Source organism: Typopeltis vanoorti, chromosome 2 (assembly GCF_054136105.1).
Source record: "Typopeltis vanoorti isolate ZY-2024b chromosome 2, IOZ_Tvanoo_1.0, whole genome shotgun sequence".
In the NCBI taxonomy this organism is placed as follows: Eukaryota; Metazoa; Arthropoda; class Arachnida; order Uropygi; family Thelyphonidae; genus Typopeltis; species Typopeltis vanoorti.
The window spans coordinates 147122700-147144761 of record NC_143550.1 but is presented as its reverse complement, the minus strand read 5'-3'; the positions used below and the strand labels follow the sequence as shown (position 1 = coordinate 147144761).

The window sequence follows — 22062 nt, the reverse complement described above, 5'->3', positions numbered from 1 at the left end:
TTTTTGTGAACGATCAATGGCAGATAGAATGTCTACTTTCTATCTGCGATTAAAAAAATAACAAGATGCTCGAGTAAAATCCTTAAATAAAACAGTAAATTGACAAAACAGTAATTTTTGAAGATTGATGACCGTTATCGACAAATTTTATTGCCTTTTATTAACTGATCTGGTTTATATTTAAGTGCTTTACTCGCAACACCAATGTCCAACGGCACATGTTGGGAAACACTTTTCGCTATGACTAGTATATCATTTTAGTTAGTTAATATCTATATTGTGATCATCAATATCTGTAATATCCGAAGTATTTAAGGATTAGGATGACTGACGAGAAACATTTCGCGAACTTACTTCCAGAGTAAAGCTGGAACAATTACTTTCAATATCATCGTTGCTACCCATACGAGAAAAGATTTGATCGGTAATTCTGAAAGAGGCGTACTCCGCCGGTACAAAAGATCCCATCTGAGCCATAATCTGAAGAAGCGCCACTTGCTTCAAGTACGTTGACTTCCCACTCTAGAAGAAAACCTCTTGTTAAAATAAACAAGATAAATAAAAATATATTAATTTCTAAAATGCATCTTAAGGAGGAAATAAGTCAGCGATACTCACCATATTAGGTCCAGTAATAATCAAGAAGTTGCTTTCTTCTGAAATGAACTGAAATATATGAAAACTTATTTTATACATAAATGTGACAGGACTGTAAATAAGATCATACAAATTCACTGATACAGCATTTACAAACTGCTTATTATTTTCAGTTTCCGTAAAATTCTATCGCTACTTACCTGCCGTAAGAGCTTATTGCGATTTATCACAAAAAAAAAAACAAAAAAAACAAAAACGGTATTTGAGAATTTCTCGCAGCTGCATTTGTGAACAAATGAAGCTGCAAGAAAATTCGTTTAAAAGCTGGAAGACAGAAAGAGAGATGTTAGTTGATTTTAAATTCCTTCTTATTCTTCCAATATGAAGCCTAGTTGCTTGTAATACACTATCTTCAAGAACATTCCACCATCTTCTCCTCGGTCGTCCCGTGCTTCGCTTTCGTTTTGATCAGTTCTTTACTTTCTTGGCATATCTGTTATTCTATTTTCTTTCTTTCTATATGAATTTTCCATTCTTCATTTAGGTTTTGGATCCAATCCAGTGATTGTATTTCACTTTTTCTGAACTGTGAATTCCTGATTTTGTCTTCAATTTTTCTTAATGTTTTCATCTCAAGTAGTTTCATTATTTGCCTAGTTTTCGAAATCGCTGCACATGCCTCTGCTGCGTATGTTTTATATACTCCTTTGTAGATTCTTAATTTTTTTTACTTATGTTCTTATTCTTCCCGATGAGTCTTTTGAGACATAGATATTCTGCCTGCTTTTATTACTTGTTCATGCACTTCATTCTGTCCCACGGCACATATGATACTCTAGCAATGAAATTGTTTTAGTTTTTTTCTTTTGATACTTGATACTCTTCTTTTTTGCTGCATTACTGAATGTATTTAGTAATTTTTGTAGATCATCTTCATTTTCTACTGGTAAGATTATATCATCAGCATATCCAATTATTCTTAATTTTTCATTCTTAATGGATACTTCGCAATTTTTCATTTTACCCCTTGTATTATTTCATCTTTTTATCATTTCATTTTGTCATTATTATTCGAATTCCTGCGTAAGTAAAATTAAATTATATAACTTAAATTCTAAATTAATCCAAGTTTGAAATAGTTTAAATTAATAATTATATTTGATTTATAATGAGTGCCTATATAACCTTAGTAACTTCATAGTCTTAGGATCTACAGAAGAAACACTTATAGGTTTGATCCAGTCATGAGTAGCAATAGTTTTCGCAGCCGATTTCAAAGTTAAGCGATCTTTGGTGCAGGTAAGTAAGAGTTTTCTATCAGTAAGAAACTCTAATACTTAACCTAGTAGCTCAACAAAATTCACCGTAGAAAACACGCAGGAATATGCTGTATGTAGCAATAACTTCTACATAGGAGTAAGAACATTGCCTGTTGTCAACCACCTCCAGAAATGGACCAGACTTAGCGATATAACTTCAAATATGCAAGAAGAAAATTTTCAACTACTTCTTATTCAGATACTCGATTTAATTTCAATCCCACTTTTGTTCATTGTTAAATTTGATATACTAAACAAATTCCATGCAATTAGAAAAACTCTGAGAAAGAAAAACAGAAGATAAACATAATCACTTACCGCATTATTTGGAACAATGACCTCGGTGCTTATTTTTTCCAAAATAGGATGAAGTCCATTTTTAATAGCCAAAGTATCAGTGAATTCTGGTCTTACTGGACGAATATAAAAAAACATGATTTTTATTATCATGAAATTATTCAAGAGAAGTAACACTTCGAACTAATAAAATAAGTGTATATTATCTATCATATTTCCTAAAATAAAAGGACATTACTAAATACTTAATACACGAAAAGAATTATTCTGTGGTAGAAAGAAAAAAAGCTAGGGAAGAAAAAAAATAAGATTTCAGGGAAAATAATTAGTCTTAAATATTAAGAAAATTTTATAAAAAAAAACGCAAAGAAGAAATTTGAATCATACCGTAGTCTGAAAGCGCACATAAATGGGCAAAAGAAACCAGGAGATCGAGAGTGGATACAGCTTCAGCAAGTTTGTAGAGTGGACCAATTTCCCCTCTTATTTTATTTAGTAACTCGCTAATAATTCTGTAAATAGTAATGGGAGAATTAAAAACAGAGATTAAAACAGTCATTAATGATATCCATCTGAAGTAACAATATTTACCTAGTATTAGAATGATTTACAATACGTAACTACTATAATCAGTTGAATTTATAATCAGTTTAAATGATGCAACTAGTATTTCAATTTCTTGTCTTGCACTTTACAGTTATTAATTCGAAGCAGTATAGTAACTGATATATACAGTTTTCTCTACGTAGCAATACAATAAATAATTAATAATGACTTAACATCTCAAAAGCAATATGTATTAAAATCAAATTAATTTTAAAATTGTTATAATTATTTTGTGTCGAAGCCTTTGAAAGTTTTGAGTTACAGTAGGAGTCCGATCATTAATACAGCTTCTCAGTTCCTACATATGCATGGCTTTAATACGTTATGGGTTCTTCTATTTGATATTTGGATTACGATCAAAAGCAACCAAGTCTAAGATCAGTGTATTATGTCTATTTGCGTGCATTCCTGTGGTTAGTTTGCCAACTATGCGGTACGAAAAGTTTCAGAGAAGAAACTGCTCACTCCGTATGACATGGGCTAATTCACTTTCAGTGAGTTAGTTGAAAAGGTCATTACAAAGGTTCTTCACATGCTAGATGGGATTTGAATAGGTTCTGTAACCTCTCATCTGTGGGATCAGTTTAAAAATAAAATTCTAAAAATGGAAATTTTATTTTAGGAAATATTGAAAATTTGGGCATCTGTATTAATTAATTTTTTTTTCTAGACAAGTGATGCGTTTTTTTTTCTACTTTTTATATCCCAAAAGCGATAATGTAGAGCATATCTAAAGGTTTAATTCTATTTTAAGTGTACACCTGATATCACAGATAATAAATATAATTCACACAGTCAGCTGGAGAAGATATAATTCAGTTTATAAAGTAGTAATTAAGGCTGCTTTGTGGCAGCGAATCACATTCTGCGTCCTCATCGAGGATATTGCTGTCAGTTCTATACCAACAGCCAATGTCTCGGAGATGTGTTCAAATGCTTTCTTTAAGAGGAAAAATATGAAATACAGGGAAAGGCGGAGAACCTTCCATTTACCTGTTAATTTTGAACGTAATGAAGTACCCGCCATTGCAAAGAATGATTTGAACTTCGCTCTCCTCTTGAAGTGAAGCGTAGCAAAATTATTCCGCCACGTCTATTCGTATTTTTTATTTTTATAGCACTAATGTAAATAATGAAACAGCTATAAAATAACAACAGCAAAACATAGTATAGCACTATTAATTCTTAAAGGATTGCAATAGGATGTTGCTAAATTTTATTAAGTCAAGGATATTCGTATTATCATTTCGAAGCGTTTTGCTCATAAAAACGGTCCAATTATAGGTGTCCAGCAATGCTGATTTCTTTTCATTTCGTATCTATTTTGTGAATAACCTAAATCTATGGAAAAATCTATTTCGTCAAAAACTAAAGAGAAAAAAAACATTACTATGATTTCACATTATTTTTGTCAATACAAATGAAGTTATGAGGAAAAAAAACTTCCTTCTCAAAAGCTCTTGAAGTAAGGACTAGTTTAACAAATAAAACTATCGTTTCGAGCGACATTTATGACAAGTGAATATGAGGCCCAGCAGTTGGATGTTTGCTGATTATTCCTTATTTTCGCGAGAATCGTAATGTTTGAGACAAAGTTTGGTTATTCAAAGAAGTCTAGCGAGCAGCAATATCCTAAAAGTGTATCAAAAGTTATTAATCCTCGATCTGCTTTTGGCTTATGTAATCAGGACATATCATTTTGTTTTGTTTAATTTTTGTCACAAAACTGAAGTACGGGCATCACCCAGTAAATATCAATATCCTAAATACTACCTAGCTGAAGAGAAATTATTGCAATAAATAATTTGTGTTGCTCCTCTCTTCGTCTGAAAATCGATCGATTCAAACAAACTGGAATTACGTGACAATTTTTTGTAAAAATTTCAAATAGTAAATTTGATAACTAGACTAAGATATAAGATGTCTTCAGTCCGTCTGGAGTCCTGAAATAAAACATGAATAAAACATAAAATTCATACAGAGGAAACTGTACTTACATATTGCTCATCAAGTAGATCTCATTAAGTGACTCTTGAATACGATCTACAAAATAAGTAAATAAATAAAACTTCAGCTGAAAGCAAATCTTAAGCATTTAAAATGTCTGGGTCTGACAATAGAATGACCAATAAATTTTTGTGAAATTTTATTTGTTGTAGTGCTGCAAAAACAACACTGTCAGAACATTTCATTACAATAGAATGACCAATAAACTTTACATAGACTTTACATAGAAAAAAGAATTGCATAGATTTAGCGAATGTGCAATAAAATAAGTTGAAGTGTTTGTTTTTCAACATCAGCAACATCAAGTGTTTTCTTGAAGGGATGTTCTATTCCATTTTAAAAATTCCAGTTTTTTTTTTTAAACAAACAAACAAACAGACAATATTTTGGTGAGTAGCCACATAGAACTATTTAATTCTATATGCAGAGCAGCACAGACTTTTACAGAATTAAGAAGATTCAAGATAGAAGGGAAATTGCTAGAGATGATTAACGATTAGTCATTAAAGCCATTCAAGAGTTGATTCAGATATGAAGGAGGAGAAGTGAAACAAATGCTGATAAAAAATATATAACTTAGCTCATGAATGAATGAATGTGATTTAAAAAAATCCCATTAAATTCATTTTGATCGAAAGTCTGAACGGGAAAGGGCATTCGCACTGATTTCAGCAATGAAATAAAACCTAGTCAATTTTTAACAGATCTTTATTTCATTTTAGCTAATTTCTCGTAATTATCCCATCCAAATGTACGATTTTTTTTTGTTTCCAAAACTAAAAACCTGATGCGGATCTCATTTTTTTAAAAAATTACTTGAAGACGCTGAAAGCAGTATGACGCACACGACGTTTTCAGAAAAACTTTCTACGTTATTTTCACACATAATAACTGCATCCACCTCACACGGGGGGGGGGGGGGTCTCAAACTCAAACGCAGCAAAGGTTCAGTCAATTAGATGAATATCAGAAACGGGCCGTATTCAATATTATTTTGTGAACCAAAACATAAACTAAGAAAATAAAGGCTCTAACAAAGGCCCTTTTGTTTCCGGGCCTTTACGACTTACGTAAACAGTTACACCACCATTTAAATTTTAAATTTATAACAATTTTTATTTTTAATTTTAAAAATATAACAAGTTTAGAAAATATAAGTTCAATTACATTTTATTCATACTTTAAGAAAATTATTTAAATATATAATTTTGACTTACAAAAATAAAGATTTTATCTACGAGTCCTTTTTTTAATTTGATTTTGATCCTGAAACCTGACATCTTTTCCTCTGTACTAACATGTCAACATCTGCTTTTTCGTTTCGTGTTATAATATTAAGTATTGCATTTAATCTAGAATCTTTTATCCGTGAGCCGAACTTTGACTTATTAAGTTTCATAATTGAAAATAATTGCGCACATACATAGGTACTTCTAAAGTTTGACAACATTTTTGCGCAATAAATTTTATATTTGGGATATTTACTGCCGAGGTATTTATAAAAATTTGGTATGCCAACTTCGTTATATTTATTATTTAGTTCAGTATTGCAATGGAGTTCAATTACTTCCATTTGTAATTCTTCGTTCAACATTTTCAATATTAATTAAAAAAGGTGAACTGAATAATAATAATTCATTTTCAAACTGGTTGAAATCAGAAAATCTTTTTTCAAGTTAAATTTTTAATTCTTCAATTTGAGGAATGTACTTTTCAGCATCATTATTACTTCGAGAAATCGATTTAAGTGTAGGAAAGTGGGCTAAATTATTCTTTGCCAACTGGGTTTTCCAAAGAGAGTTTTTCCAGAAATGACTTAATTGAATCATACATATGGCATACCAACTGTTCACGTTCTTGCAGAGCAGTATTCAAAGTGCGTAAGTGGCTTGTTATGTCAACTAAAAAGGCCAAGTCTTTGTACCAATCTTCATCGGTGAGCTGAGGAATCAATTTTCCTTTGGATGAAGTAAACATGTCAATTTCTTTTAAGAATTCAAAAAATCTTTTTAAAACGACGCCACGACTAAGCCACCTAACCTCCGTATAATATAGCAAACTGCTGTATTGTGAATCCATTCATCCAACAAAGCATTAAATTGTCGATGATTCAAGGCATGAGAGCGCATCCAGTTTACTGTTTTAATTACTACACTCATGACCAGTTCCATCTTTAGTTTTTTAGCACAAATGACTCCTGGTGTATTATGCAATGAAACGATTTAAGTTTGTCCTTGCACAACATTTCCTTTTTCATTTGAAGTTTTGTAACAAGTCCGATATTAACACCAACCATAGCAGGAGTCCCATCTGTAGTCGCACTTACTAATTTTGACCAGTCTGGTGAGCATTTTCAAGACTTTTCTCAATACACAAACATAGGTCATTTGCTGTCGTTGTTCCTGACATAGGCACTATATCCAATAATTCATTAGTCACATTCGTATCGTCATCAACGCCACGAATAAATATTTGTAACTGGGAAGTATTAATAATGTCTGCACATTCGTCAACTGCAATCGAAAACGCTACAAAACTGTTTATTTTTTCACGCAATATATCTTGGAAGTTCTCTGCTATATCTTCAACACGCTCCGCAACTGCATTTTCTGATAGGCTTATACTTTGAAATGCTCACTTTTTATCGGACATATGATTTCGACTGCACTTTAAAATACAATTTTTAATAAATTCTCCATCGGTAAAAGATTTCGAAGCTCGAGCAATATTTTCACTTATGACGTAACTACATTTAACAGCAGCATTACTTGTTGTGATAACATTCGAAAATATCCTCTGTTGAAACTTCAGTTCATTTTTTAAATCTTTAAATTTGTCATCACGCATCTTTTCTGTATATTTATCACAGTTCTCATGGTTTGTTTCATAATGGCGTTTTAGGTTATATTCTTTCACCACGGCGACACTTTGTCTAGATATCAAACATGGAATTTTTTTACTTCCACAAGGAAATATGCCTTCTTCCATTTTTCTTGAGAAGTTCTGCCTTCTTGATCTATTTTTCTTTTTTTTTAACTTTAAAATTCAGACATTGTTATGGGCAAAAAAAATATAAGTTATTGAGGTAACTTTTTATTAACACACTATCATATTACAATGGTAACCTGTAACTTATTGACATTGTATCACGTGGCTTAAAATGGCTGCGTGACAAGTAACTTCCATTCATTGTTGCCAAACTTTGATGATAGAAACATGGTACAAAGAATTGTAGTAATAAGTTTTACTTTTGTTTAAAGTAAAACTTTAAAAAACTGCCATTTGCAATCCCTGACCCAATAGATAGATAACTTTTTTTTTTTAAATTCGTCTAGTTACTTTATTATCCCATCCGCCCCTAACTAATGTGCCGTCTCCTATCAGGCCTCGTATAAAATAAAACAATGTTTTCTTCAACTGAGTAATCATTATCATAATATTTTTTAAACATTTTTGCAAGGCCATTAAAATGCCAAACACGTGATATCTGCATTTTCAGAGAACTAAATGATATCTTTTTTGAAGTGAATTTTCATAAATGCTAACCATGCTGTGAATTATTCGGAATCACCATGAATTTTAATTATTATTATGAATAATTATTATGAATTTTGCTTATTTCAGAATGATTTTATTCCTAAACATAATTAATTGCATAATAAGTAATACACTTTATAACAGAATAAATTGAAAAACTAAATCCAAGAATGCCCTTCCCCACTCCCAAAGAGGGTAGACCGAACTCTTTAGCACTGACTTCTGAAAATCACTAGATAGACAGGCCTTCATCCTTAGTCATCACTAACACAGACTTACGCTAGTTAGTTAGTTAGTTATTGACATCTGACGTCAATGGACGCTGTATGGTCCCTCTAGTAGCTCACGGGGTTTTGATAGTGACTAAAACTAAATCAATGAATAAATCAATCAACTCGGAAATCAGCTGAAAAAAAGTCTAGAAAAAAAGTTCCTCTACTTGACGACTAGAATCCAACCTATAACAGTCTTTTTTCCCCCCCTGGGGTTTAGTGCTATGGACACGAAAGTGTTACCACAAAACTACAAGGCACTGTGCCACCATAAATTCACCAGAAGAAAGGATGGCATCCACCGCGACACACGCAGTTAACGCTAGAGATTAAACTCGCAATCCATCTGCAGAGGAGAGAAAGATACATCACAAGATGATAAGTAGACCTCTATGCTAGATAGACCCAATCAAATGCCGAGAATGATGGAGAAATCTGAAGAAAGGAAGGCATCCACCACGACACGTAGTTTCTCAAACTTTCAATGGCTTTTGTTCTAAGGTGGATAACGTTAGATAGGAGACCCACTGTAGATCGAGAATGGTAAACCCATATTGCTAAGCACAATAACTGATGCAACAAAAATGTGAGGAAACTGATTACTTATCACCCGCTCCATTATTTTCTTAATATCTGAGGCAAGAAAGATGAGACGGTAATCTAATGATTGATTTCTCTTTCCCCTTGTTTCCCCTTCTGCTAGGGTGGATGCCGAAGTACTAGTAAAGACGATATAGAGCGCGTGTTATTTCTGGAGCACAGTTTTTTGCACAATTGGTAAGATACTATCAGAAATATAAGACTTGTTGGTATCTAAGCTTTTCGTGATTCTTTTAATGTCTTCCTGTCAAAAAATAAGAGAAATGTGAAGAGCAGTTCTTTATATATAGTGGAAAGGCTTATGCCCTTGTCACAAATGCAGAAGAATGATGCTAAGAAGTTGGCTTTATCTTGATACACGTTATTATGATCTTATCTGGATGTGTGAGGTAGAAGCATGGAAGGTTGTGCTCAAATGGCCTCAAGGTGGAACCAAAAAGTGAGACTATCGTTTGCAGGAGGTACATTTTCTGTACCTGTTTTGAAAGTTAGATTTGGATTTTTTGACCCCCCCCCAAGCAGTTGAACATTGCAAGCTGTAGTGTAAGAGAAGTGTGAACTCTGGTAATCAAAATCAAAATAAAATAAAATAAAGTTTAGAATTTTAGCATAATGGGAATGACGACTTTCATTAGAACAAGAACTATTTCAATTTTTGGTATTTTGGTAAGTGTAAGGATCAGAAGAGCGAAAACGGAAATCGGGCAATAAAAAGACTTAGGAAAATCATAGAAGTCATTCCAAGTACTATATATTTGAAAGGAAATCCTATTAGATAACGTAACGTAAAGGTTAGTGGAAGAAAGAAGTATGGTATAGGTGTATAAATTGCTTTAAGTCATTGCTTATGCTAAAAATACTTCATTGAGTGTTTCTTAAGCTCAAGCCAGAAAATCTCGTCTTCCTCTTCTAACTTGAAAAGCGAAAAGAATTTGAGTTACTGACAGTGAAGTCCTCAAGGAAGAGAATTCAGAGACTTCACTTTTTTGCATATTTGAACTATAGAAAATTAAGCTTCAGATATAAATATTCAGCGTTTGCGGTAAGTATCAGAATATGGAGAACAATAAATACAGCAAAATGAAGAAAGGAAATTTTTGAGCAGCTAGAGAAAAATAGAGAGAGATTCTAGGTTTGGCATTACCTGAGACGATATAATTCGGACAATGGTTGTTATGACAGCTAGTTGAGGTTTTGTTAGAAATAACATGTAGAGTTTAGATATCTGTAAGTTTGCACGTTATTTGTGTGTGTTAAGATACTGAATATTGATTAGGTGAATAAGAAGTGTTTTTGAAGGATTTTGTTACGTTCATGTTTTTTTTTTTTGTTAGCTTTTTGATCCGTAATACCTACTTTTCAGGCTACCTTTCAGGGAGTTCTGGGTCCCTATACGAAATATCACTACCGTGTTTATTGGAAGCTTCCGAACAACCAATAAATATAGTAGTAGCATTTCATTGCTTTGGGTTGTCTTGGCTGAGAAAAGCTATATGTCGAATATCACAAGCATGTTAGTAGTCTATTGATTTCCGAAAAGTTAGAACTAAAACGTCCACCTGCTCATTTTTGAGTAATGAAAAAGCGTTATAGGAATTTGTATAAACTCATAAATAAAACAGCAATTACTGCTATAAATGTAAAGTTTTCTCCCTCAGTAGAATTATTTTAGTGGGAGAGAGAGATATTGTATTTAACAAGGAAGAAGTACTTACAAAGAGCGTTGTAAATTTCAGAACAGATATTGTTCATCACTTACCATTCAGTTTGATCTGCAATAGAAAAAGCAAGATAAGCTACAGTGGGTTAAAGTCAGAATTCCTATCTAAGAATTATTAAATGCTACCGAAATATAAATTTATATTTCTTTTCTTTAAGGGTTTATTTTTGAGTTAAGTTTTTTTTTCCTTAATTCTAAAGGAAATATTTATATTAATGACATTAATGTTATTAATACAAAAAACTAAAATCAAGGAAAAACTAATACTAGATCTATTATGTTCTCGTATTGTTTTCTTATTCTTTTAAATAGAGGGAGATAAAACTAAATTCAGTAAAAGTTAAATTAGAGACACAGTACTCTAACATTTACTTAACATATAAAGCATAACACACACACACACACACACAAACGCATCAAGTTCATTTTGATTAATTTTTTTCAATATCGAAACAAACCAATAAAACTGGGATATATATGGTATGACTGTAGATCTTTCAACTACTAAGTGGCACTTTATTATTTTTTTTCAGAACATTTTCATAAGTACTCCAGTCATTTCAATAAGTACAAATTATCGTGTACTTTAGAGCAAACCTGGGCACGACGTCGATTGCACTTTCCCTGGTGTACTTGCAATGCATTAGAGAAATAATTTCTGTGAACAAATCTTTGAAGTTACATTCTTTTCGAATATAACTTCACAGATTTATTTTTATAAGAAAATACATTTAAACGAAACTGAATCTACACTCAGAAATACCGTAAGAACTAACATCATGATCACCAAATTGGGGACAGCGGAGTGCGTGTTTATTCTGGCCGCATCCAATAAAGAATAAAATAGGCGAGTAAAATAACACATTTTTACGAGATATAAATAATGAATGTAAACGGAACTTATCAATTATTTCCAAGTAAAATTTTAAACTTCAGTTAGAAACACATACCACTTATACGATTGATTTTCATGAGTAAAAATAAATTAACACAGAAGTGCAATATTGAACATAGGGTACTTCTCCATTAATTCATTTCGACTTACCTCAAGGAATCGAGGTAAACGTAAATTACGTAGCAATTTTATAATTAGGAAAAATAAGGAGCAAGAGTGAAAATAAGAAACTATACGTTAGTTAACTACAACCAACGGATCAAATATGAATGCTAGAAGAGTATTTCTGTGAAATGCATTTCGGGATCCTTATTCAGCATCAGTGTGTTAGTAAGTTAGACTACCAATTCATTTTTTAAAGCCGTTACTATGCCATGAATATTTAAAAATCACTTTTTTCCCGAGGACAATGCACTGTACGTTAATACAGTATATCGTCTCTTTGTTTCTTAGGTTCTGTCAGACTATCATTAAAATGTTCAGAAATAACGAATTAGGGAAAAGAGCACATAAATCGTAAATTTCAATACACATGTTCCAATTTCAGAAAGGTAATATTAGTCGAATTGACTACATTGCTATGATTAGTATTAACATTATCATTATTTTTACTTGGCAACTGCGTGGAGTTCCAGGACTTACAGGGAGGCTTTCTCACAATACGCTGCACTGTACAATTTATCAAATCTCCATTCCAATTATTAAAAGTACATTTAAAAAAATAATTAAGTTACGGTATGTTCCCCAGCAATCTGCCTGTTCGAAGAGAGGATAAAACCCGAGTTTGTGAGAGAGAAAAAATCTGGTGCATGTATATGAGACTAAATAAAACTTCATCTTCATCTGAAAAATCTTTATAAATATTCCTCGTTTAATTAAAGTAATTAAATTAACTCAAAAAATATTAAGAATTAAGATAGCGAATATGAAATAAAAATAAGAGTAAGAATAAAACATTTGTCCATTAATGATCTTAGACATCTCTGTATGTGATCGCATCATTTTTGTCTGTCTTAACTAACACTACAATGTTCATCTAATTTCATCTAATAGTAACAAAAGAAACTGACGTACCAAACTTTCAGTTGTAAAAGATAATGATGATTTCGTCTTTACAACTTTCACAAATTCAGAAGGCAAATTCACATCTGGTCTTCGTAGTTTACCGGTCAGCACGAGTTGAATGTAAAACCCTCGCAGATTGCTAAACCCAACACGTAGAGGTAATTGATAAATTTCTCCAAGTTTTTTGACCGTTTCTAAAAAAAAAAAAATATGACTCTTGATAAAGCATTCATTTTCATTTGCTGTTTTCCAATATAGATCGTACATTATAAATTAGTTAACTTCATATTTCATTTCCTGTTATAAATTATATTTGCGACATTATATATTAATAGCGAGTGCGATTTCTTCTTACAGCCATTTCAATCCATCCCTTAGTATTATACTGTCGTGCTGGAAAATATCTCAAATAGAAGCTATGATTGAATATATTCCTAGAAAAAAACCACCAGTTTTCATACAAGTTCATGAATTCATAAAATTTCACTCGCCGGTCTGGTACAATATCATTTTGCAGACTTCGAAATGTAGTAATTCCACAGTTGGAAAGAAATGTATTTTCCTCCATAGTCCAGAAAAAGGATTTATTTTTGATCACCTAATTCCCAAATTGCTGACATGGGGATTTTTTTTATTATTTATTTATTTATTGCATTCTTTCTTCAACTCACTTTGCGTGCCAACATCCTCTTTCCACGCCATAGGGTACCATATTAATAAGCCTCAATCAGCTCTTGTGATTGCACAATTAGGACATTGCAAACTAATTGCTGACATCATTAAAAGATGAAAACGTGAAGGTGAAGAAGACTCTCCCCTCCTTTCCCTCAAGAATCAGTCAGATTGACCATGATGGAAAGGGCCATCAGAGGAGTGCACTACTACCATCGGTATATCAGTGATTTAACTAGCAGTTCATGGAGTCTACGAACGCCAGACTATCACATTTTGAACTGCAGCAGTTTTTTAATTTTCCCTGAAGGAGCACTACGCACAAACCGAGCATCGTCATTAACAATGACTGGATTAGACTTGCGTGATGCACACAATAATCGTTATTCGACAGTCGACTGTTGGAAAGCTGTGATCATTCAGTATTGATATTCTGAATAAAATGCATGTTAGAAGGTCTATGTAGAACAGAACATGACAATGTTAACACTCAACGATTCCAGATTTAATTATAATGCAAGAGCTTTAGTGACACAGTTTGAAGAACTCGAAGAGTAAAAGGCAGATTAATCAAGGTAAAGCTTGAAAATCAGCACAGAACCTCACTACAGAAGTGAATTTGCTATTTTAGTAGAGATATGGGTCAAAAACACTTGTTGATTAGTGTCAAAATACTAAACCAGAGTTGAGCCAAAATATATTGATGTTTGCGAAACATTTAAGCGTCCACATTATCATCATTATTATTATTTTAACAGAGTGTGTTTGTATTAGGCAACAGAAAATACTTTCGCTGAGTTTGTGAGGAGAGGAGGGGGAAGGAGTTTGTAGCTGAGATGATCTAGCCCGCGAATAGCTACACCATCTGGTTTTTAAACTCGTATTCTACAGTGTATGGTTATGCGTAGAATCGAATAGTTAGGCTAGGATTGAAACCTGCTGGATCCCGCGGAGGACATGGATTCTTGTCTTTAGGTGGGAGAATTTCGCCTTCAGATGAGATAACCGCTTAGTTGCTTGAAAGCGTAACTTGAAAAAGTTCTATGTTCGGGCTCTAGAACACAGTTTCTGGAGCACCCATGGTATTAACGCTTTAGAGGTTTAAAACTTTTCATGGGTGCTGGAATCTTCGTAAGGAATCTTCGTAAGGTATTTTACTGAATTGTTTCATTCAGTAAAATACCTTACGAAGATTCCTTAAGATTGTCTGTACCAATCGAAACGAAACGGAGAAGTATTCCAACTAGTAATGTGATTACATTATAAAATAGGAGGATGGAGCAAATATTATAGACATACAGAGAAATAAAACTTCGATGCCATGCTAGTAATATGATAGCAATTTGAGTAATGCACACCGATGAAAACTAAACTGAAACTTACCAACAACGTCGTCTACTGTTTCGGCATAAATGCGTCGAGCTACATCCAGCAGTCCATTGATATTTGGCTAAGGGAGAAAAAAATCCCTTCATCAGTAATTTCGGTGTTCGTTATATATTATGCATTACTCCCTACAATAATAATAAAATAATAATAATAATAATAATAATAATAATAATAATAATTTTTCCGTTGATATTATCATACCATAATCTTTGGATACCTCATTTAGATTTAAAATAGCTTTCTGTAAGTTATCTTCAGAATTTGTAATTATTATTTGGTCGTCTGCAAAGAGGAGAGTGTTTAAATTAACTGTAGGTGAAAGTTTAATTCCTTGATGTAAATTTTTACTCCATTTTATTATTATTTCATTTAAGTAGATATTAAAAAGAGTTGCTGAGAGGGGACATCCCTGTCGGACCCCTTGGTTTATCTGGCCTTTTCTGGCTTTACAACTATGTCCTCTCTATAAACCTTACTATATTTCTTCTATAATTTACCCTTTCCCCTTCAATATACCCTATTCCTCCTATGGGTTTAAATTCGAAAGAAGGCGAGTTCAGAAGCCTTAAGGTAGCAGCCCTACCACTGAACTATTCCATCGTCAGGCTAGTTCCCTGACATGGAGAACATAACCATACTTGTAAGCTGACAGAAAAAGATAATCGGATTGAATCTATGGGAAACGACCCTGGAATGGAAAAGGGAAAACGAAAATGGAAACGACAAAATATAATACACATAGCAAACTGGAATGTAAGAGGAATAGCATATAAAGAAATAGAATTAGACCAGTTATTAAATGAAAGAAATTTTAAAATAGCAGTAATCACTGAAACAAAAAAGAAATTAAAAGGAACTATGAGAACTGAAAATTTTAATGTGATATACAGTGGAGTCGACAGAGACCAAAGAGCACAAGCAGGAGTCATGATTTGGATTCATAACTCCCTTTCAAAACAGTTAAAACATTATAAATTATGGAATGAAAGAATAATAGAAGCTAGAATAAAAATAGATAGAGGCTATTTAACAATAATTGGTTTATATGCCCCAGAAGAAGGAAGAGAACAGGATAATATTGATTTTTATAATCAGCTACAAAACATATATAATAAAATAAATAAAAATGATTACATAATTTTAGCAGGAGACTTAAATGCAAGATTGGAAACACGAAAATTAATAATAATATAGGAATACATGGAGAACACACTCTAAACAGAAATGGTAAAAAATTGATTGACTTTGTAGTTTATAATAACCTAAAAATAATGAATTCCTTCTATAAACATAAAGACATACATAAATATACTTGGGCAGCAAGAAGATGGAAATCAATATTAGATTACTTCATATTAAATGAAAGACATCAAAATTTTCACTAGATGTTAGAGTTCACAGAGGATATGAAATAAGCAGTGACCACTTCCTTGTTAAAATAAAATTAAGATTACCACCTAAATGGTTACAAGTAACAAGAACAGAAAGAAAAATTGAAACATTTGTTTATAAAACTAGGCTATTGAATGACACAAATGTACAATGGCTATATGAACAAAGAATTAACCAGTATCTAGATAAAATAAGACAAAATGAAGAAATAGAAAGAGAATGGCTTAATATAAAAACGATACTAAATGCAGCAGCAAATGAAAGCTTAGGAAAGACCAAAAAATTCAATAAAAGAAAAAAACTGAAGATCTGGGATGATACAATCAAAGAAATAATCAAAAAGAAAAAAGAAGCCTATCACAAATGGTTAAGCAGTAAAAGATTAGAAGATGAAATAGAATATAAAAGAATAAGAGCCATAGCTAAAAGAGAAGTCAGAAAAAGACATAGAGAATCATGGAAAAATTTGTTTCTGATTTAGAACATGATTTATATAAAATAAGACCCAATGTATATAAGATTTTGAAACACCTAAATGCAGATACCAAAGAAAACAAAATTAAATACTGAATTGAAATTAGAAGAATTTCTAAATTACTACACAGAACTGTGGACAGACAAATATTTTAAAAAAGACAACTGGTAAACAATTAACGAAAATGAAAAGGAAATAACTGAAGAAGAATTAGAAATCAGCCTGAAAGAAACGGAAAATCACCTGGAGAAGATAAGCTAGGTTCAGAACTATATAAATACGCAGGAACAAGATTCAAAGGAAGACTCTTATTATTTTTAAATAAAATTTACTCAACTAGTATCCCCCCAATAGAATGGAAAAAAGCAATTGTGATTCCTATCTTTAAGAAAGGTAATAGAGATGACCCTAAAAACTATAGAGGTATCAGTATACTAAATTCATGTTACAAAATATACAGCAGAATCTTAAATAACAAACTAATGAAATATTTCGAAAACTTTATTCTAGAGGTACAAAATGAATTCAGAAAAGGACGATCATGTATAGACCCAGCCTTCTGCCTAAAATTAATAATACAGAAAAGAAGAGAATATAATTTAGAAACACATATTGCATTTATTGACTTTGAAAAAGCATTTGACAAAGTTAAAAGAAACATATTATTTAACATATTAAAAGAAAGACAAATACCAAATAATATCCTAAAAGCTGTCACAAGTATATATGAAAATAATCAAATACAAATAAGATTAAATCATGAGCTATCATATACAAGAGAGATAAACCAAGGGGTCCGACAGGGTGTCCCCTCTCAGCAACTCTTTTTAATATCTACTTAAATGAAATAATAATAAAATGGAGTAAACATTTACATCAAGGAATTAAACTTTCACCTACAGTTAACTTAAACACTCTCCTCTTTGCAGACGACCAAATAATAATTACAAATTCTGAAGATAACTTACAGAAAGCTATTTTAAATCTAAATGAGATATCCAAAGATTATGGTATGATAATATCAACGGAAAAATCAAAAACTATGGCCTTTAAAGGACAAGATCCAGCAAGAACTAAAATAGTATTAGATAACAAGATCTTAGAACAGGTGAATTCATTTAACTACCTAGGATGTATGATCACTTATGAAAATGAAAAAGATATAAACATAAAAATTGCAAAATATTTAAAACTAACAGGAGTAATTAACTCTATATTTAAACCAAACCTAGTTCAAAAACAAACCAGGCTAAAAGTATACAATACATTAGCCCTACCGGTCTTAATGTATGGAAGCGAAATCCGGACAATAAAACAAAAAGACAAACAAAGATTAACAACGCAGAAAAGAAGTTTATGAGAAAAACTGCAAAGTATACCCTATTTGATCACAAAAGAAACGAAGATATTATGAAAGAATTAAACCAAGAACCAGTAATTGAAAAAATTAAAAAATATAAACATAGATGGATGGAACACGTTCAAAGAATGAAAACAGAAAGATTACCAAAACAAGCCTTAAAGTACAAGCCATTAGGAAAAAGAAAACCAGGACGTCCTCTTAAACGATTCAACGATGACTTCTAAGGCCGGAACAGGCCATGCTAGGCCTAAATCCTTGATACGTATGATGATGATGATGATGATGAATAGGTGGTACTTATGGGCTCTTAAGGCTCCCAACCTGCCTAGTATGGAAGCTTTCGTAACCATAATTTTAGGATAAAGCAGTAGTTAGTCTTGTGCTTAAATATATAACTTTATGTGCGTAAATTTCGTGTGTTCTCCTAATCAGTTTGTCTGTTTTGAGATGAAAAATCCGAGTTCCTGGATGGCAAAACAATTTCAACTCCGTATGAGACAAGCTAATTGAAAAACCCCGATAAAGTTTCTTCGCATCTTATAGGGGAATCTAACCCAGGTCTCTACAACAAAGAATTATTCATATTGCATCACTGGGATAACTGATTTATGGGATAGTGTTCTTAAAAATGTTCTTTAATAATGTTCTTAAAAAGCTCACTAAAAAGCTTTTAGCTTTTTAGTCAGCTTAAGAAATTGCTTTTTACTATTGCGACATTATATTTGCTCACACAAAGGAAAAGCATCCAGCTTAGTTGTCTGTCTTAGATGACAAATGATCAGCAAATATGATCATGAAACTCTATATTAATGTTATCAATTAAGTAAAGAAGACATGACGCTGTCAACCACATATTTTTACTATGGAATGTTGTATATATCACATGACATTATTCCTGACATATTACATCACATTACTATGGCATTATATCATGCCACAATGGATGTTATCATTGAACTAGCATACTGCCTGGAGCTCTAAAACTGCAAGAGAAAATACAACCAATACAAGAGAATACAGGATAGATATTAATTCTGTAGCACAAGTTTTTAGTACCATTGGAACGACTTAACCTGTGCCGAAAGACTGATTAGTGTCACGCTGAAATACCCAAGAAAGATTTTCTCACTGTTTTCGTGATGTGATTATACTGTACGTGATCAACTTTTAGATATAGATAATAAAAAAAAAATCATTGTCAATCAGCATCAAGGGAGCAGTAAAGGCCGCAAACGAAGGGGGGAGGGAATGATGCAAGGAAAGATCATATAGAGAATATCAATATCCAATATCCAATATTATTTCACCTTCTTACGGAAAGCCTCATGCACTGTTGAAAACTTTAGGTGAAATGTAGTTGTAGAGGATGCCTGCTGAAGTTCAGGGATGAATAAAGATCGAGTTTGGATGTCCGTAAGTGATAGCGCACATTTGACACTGGTACTAAACCTTCGGATGCTGGTAAAATCCGTGTGAAAGATTTTTTTTTTACATGAAGTTTTGTTGAATTAGAGGGATATATTTTTATACTGTTTTTTTTTTTTTTTGCATTTTTGTTGTATTTTTGATATATTGTTAAAAAAAATATGGTTATTCGGTACGTAGGATATTTTTAACCGGAGAAGCATTATAATTTTATGCTATATTTCATGCAAAAATCTTATTCATATTTATAGAGCAGGAGCATGCAGTGGGGTGGTGGACTTTTGTACACGACTCCCACACAGAAGTGACCAGATCTCAATCCATGTTTGGTATTCACAGTTTCCTCTGCTAGCTGCTATACTAGGACTCCCTCCCAGCACAGCCTGGGCAAGTAAGAAGCAGAAGGTTCAACAAGTTTGGTACGTGCACTATCTAGTGGCTGGACTGCGGAAAGTGTTTTACTGTTGTATCTTCGAATGAAGAAAATACTAGTTCACTAGTTCATGCGTGCAGTGTGAAGAGCATGCCTAAAATGGCTAGCTGAATGTAAGAAGAAAGGGAGAGAACAGAAACTGGAGATCCTCCAGAGACTAAATATGGCAATAGACACTTCACGCCTCCCTTAAGCAGGATGGTGGTGGGTCACAGGACGATAGAAATCATCTCCTACATCTCCTACCTAACCCATCTATTGTCATCGACCACCTATTTTATATTAATGCAGCAAACAATTTTCTCGTGTGAAACTATGAAGAGTTTTGAAAAAAAAATATATGCTCATTGGAATATAAGAAAACTGCCAGTAACATCATGGCTTTTCGTATCATTATATTACGTGTTAGACATACCTTAATGGCAAAACATTTCTGTGTTCGCATATTTAGAATTCCTTTCTGATATCGTGTGTCGTCATGAATAACCTCGTGAATTGTCTTTATCAGCTCTTCGAATCTCACATCAGCCAGAGCCTGAAATATGAAAAGAATATTTCCATGCAATACTAAACAGTTTTTAATATTCAAAATGCATTAGAATCTCTTAATAATATCAGAAAATTCTAATATAGTCTATTAAAATATACTGAAATTTAAATTCAATAACTGACTAACTTGTGCATCGCGCTAGTCAATTCGTCTCTCGAGTGATGAAATAACGAAATGATAGTACACAATCATAAAATGGTACTTTTTGTAATCGCATTCATATAGTGACAATTCATTATCACAATAATTGAAACAATAGACCATTTTAGTATGTGTACTGTATATATAATTTCTTTTTGCCTGATTTTTCCGAAATTGATCAGATAAAACAACTCAAAAATTTTTAATAGTTATCCTAAACATCAAATTCCATCAATCAAGGGAAGATGATTATATCTCGAATCGTTATTATAGTTTCAAATTATGTTAATCTCTCTCTCGATGAACCTTTGACTCTAGAAGTTACTGTAATAATAATAAAAGAAGAAGAAGAATAAGAAGAAATTATCAACGGAATTTTTTTTTCATCGATTACTCCGGAAGTTAATCGATGTGAAGTGAGTTTAACTAAGGGAATTACTGCAGCGAATCCACCAGACTAAAGCCTACTCAGCAGACAAAATACTACTCGATAGTCAGCTTTTATAAAATCGTTTACATACTACACAGCTTAAAAACTATTCAGAATAGAATTTTCGAAAAATTCTCGATTGTTTTCGCAATCATAGTCTCTGGACAAAGTCAAGCTTATTTAAAGAATTTTAATGAGCAACAATGCTTTTGTAAGAATCAAGTGAATGTGAGTCGAAAGCGTTATTGTGAAGCGGTATGAACTGCTTGGAAAGAAGTTAACGGACACACCCATGGGCAAGATACATTGTGCCATGCAACGAGTCACGTGTTTGTAGCCGGTGTTAATTGCAGGAATAGGATGGTCCCAAGTCAGTGCAACTGTGTTTGGGTGAAATGGCTAAGAGAAGGGAACTGATGGAGTTCGAAAGAGGCGTTGTGATAGGATGACAAGTTGCAGGTCTATCTATTCGGCAAATTGTTGATGAATTGGGCCATTCCAGGTCAACAATCAGTGATACCATGCTGAGATTGATGCACAAGGAATCAACTGCAAGTGCTACCCGCAGTGGACGACCCACTACAGTCCCCGAAGTAGCTACGTAGGAGCTACAAAGGATAATAATATGTGAAAACAGCCATTCATCGACCGGTACGTTGAATGCGGAGTTCCGGGAATCGACTGGAATCTGAATATTCACAAAAACTTTCAAAACCGAGGCTCACAATATGGATTTCCATGGAAGGCCGCAAAAACCAAGCCTCACATTATCCGAGTCAACATATGCAATGTCTTCAGTGGTGGAAACAGTGAGTATAATGGGACGTGGAAGCTTAGAAAGCTATGTTATGGATCGAAGAATCACGCTACACCCTCT

General features: G+C 32.7%; 1 protein-coding gene across 1 annotated transcript in view; it reads right to left on the bottom strand.

The window, feature by feature from the left end:
• LOC150109510 (mutS protein homolog 4-like) overlaps positions 1 to 22062 on the bottom strand; it is a 55525-nt gene that overhangs the window by 9658 nt on the left and 23805 nt on the right. Inside the window, exons 7-15 of the mRNA XM_090402549.1 lie at positions 20480 to 20599; positions 14971 to 15037; positions 12925 to 13109; positions 10995 to 11007; positions 4817 to 4862; positions 2601 to 2725; positions 2235 to 2329; positions 619 to 666; positions 355 to 522 (exon numbers count right to left, since the gene is read on the bottom strand). Of these exons, the coding sequence (XP_090258675.1) occupies positions 355 to 522; positions 619 to 666; positions 2235 to 2329; positions 2601 to 2725; positions 4817 to 4862; positions 10995 to 11007; positions 12925 to 13109; positions 14971 to 15037; positions 20480 to 20599 (867 nt within the window). The remainder of the gene's footprint in view (positions 1 to 354; positions 523 to 618; positions 667 to 2234; positions 2330 to 2600; positions 2726 to 4816; positions 4863 to 10994; positions 11008 to 12924; positions 13110 to 14970; positions 15038 to 20479; positions 20600 to 22062) is intronic.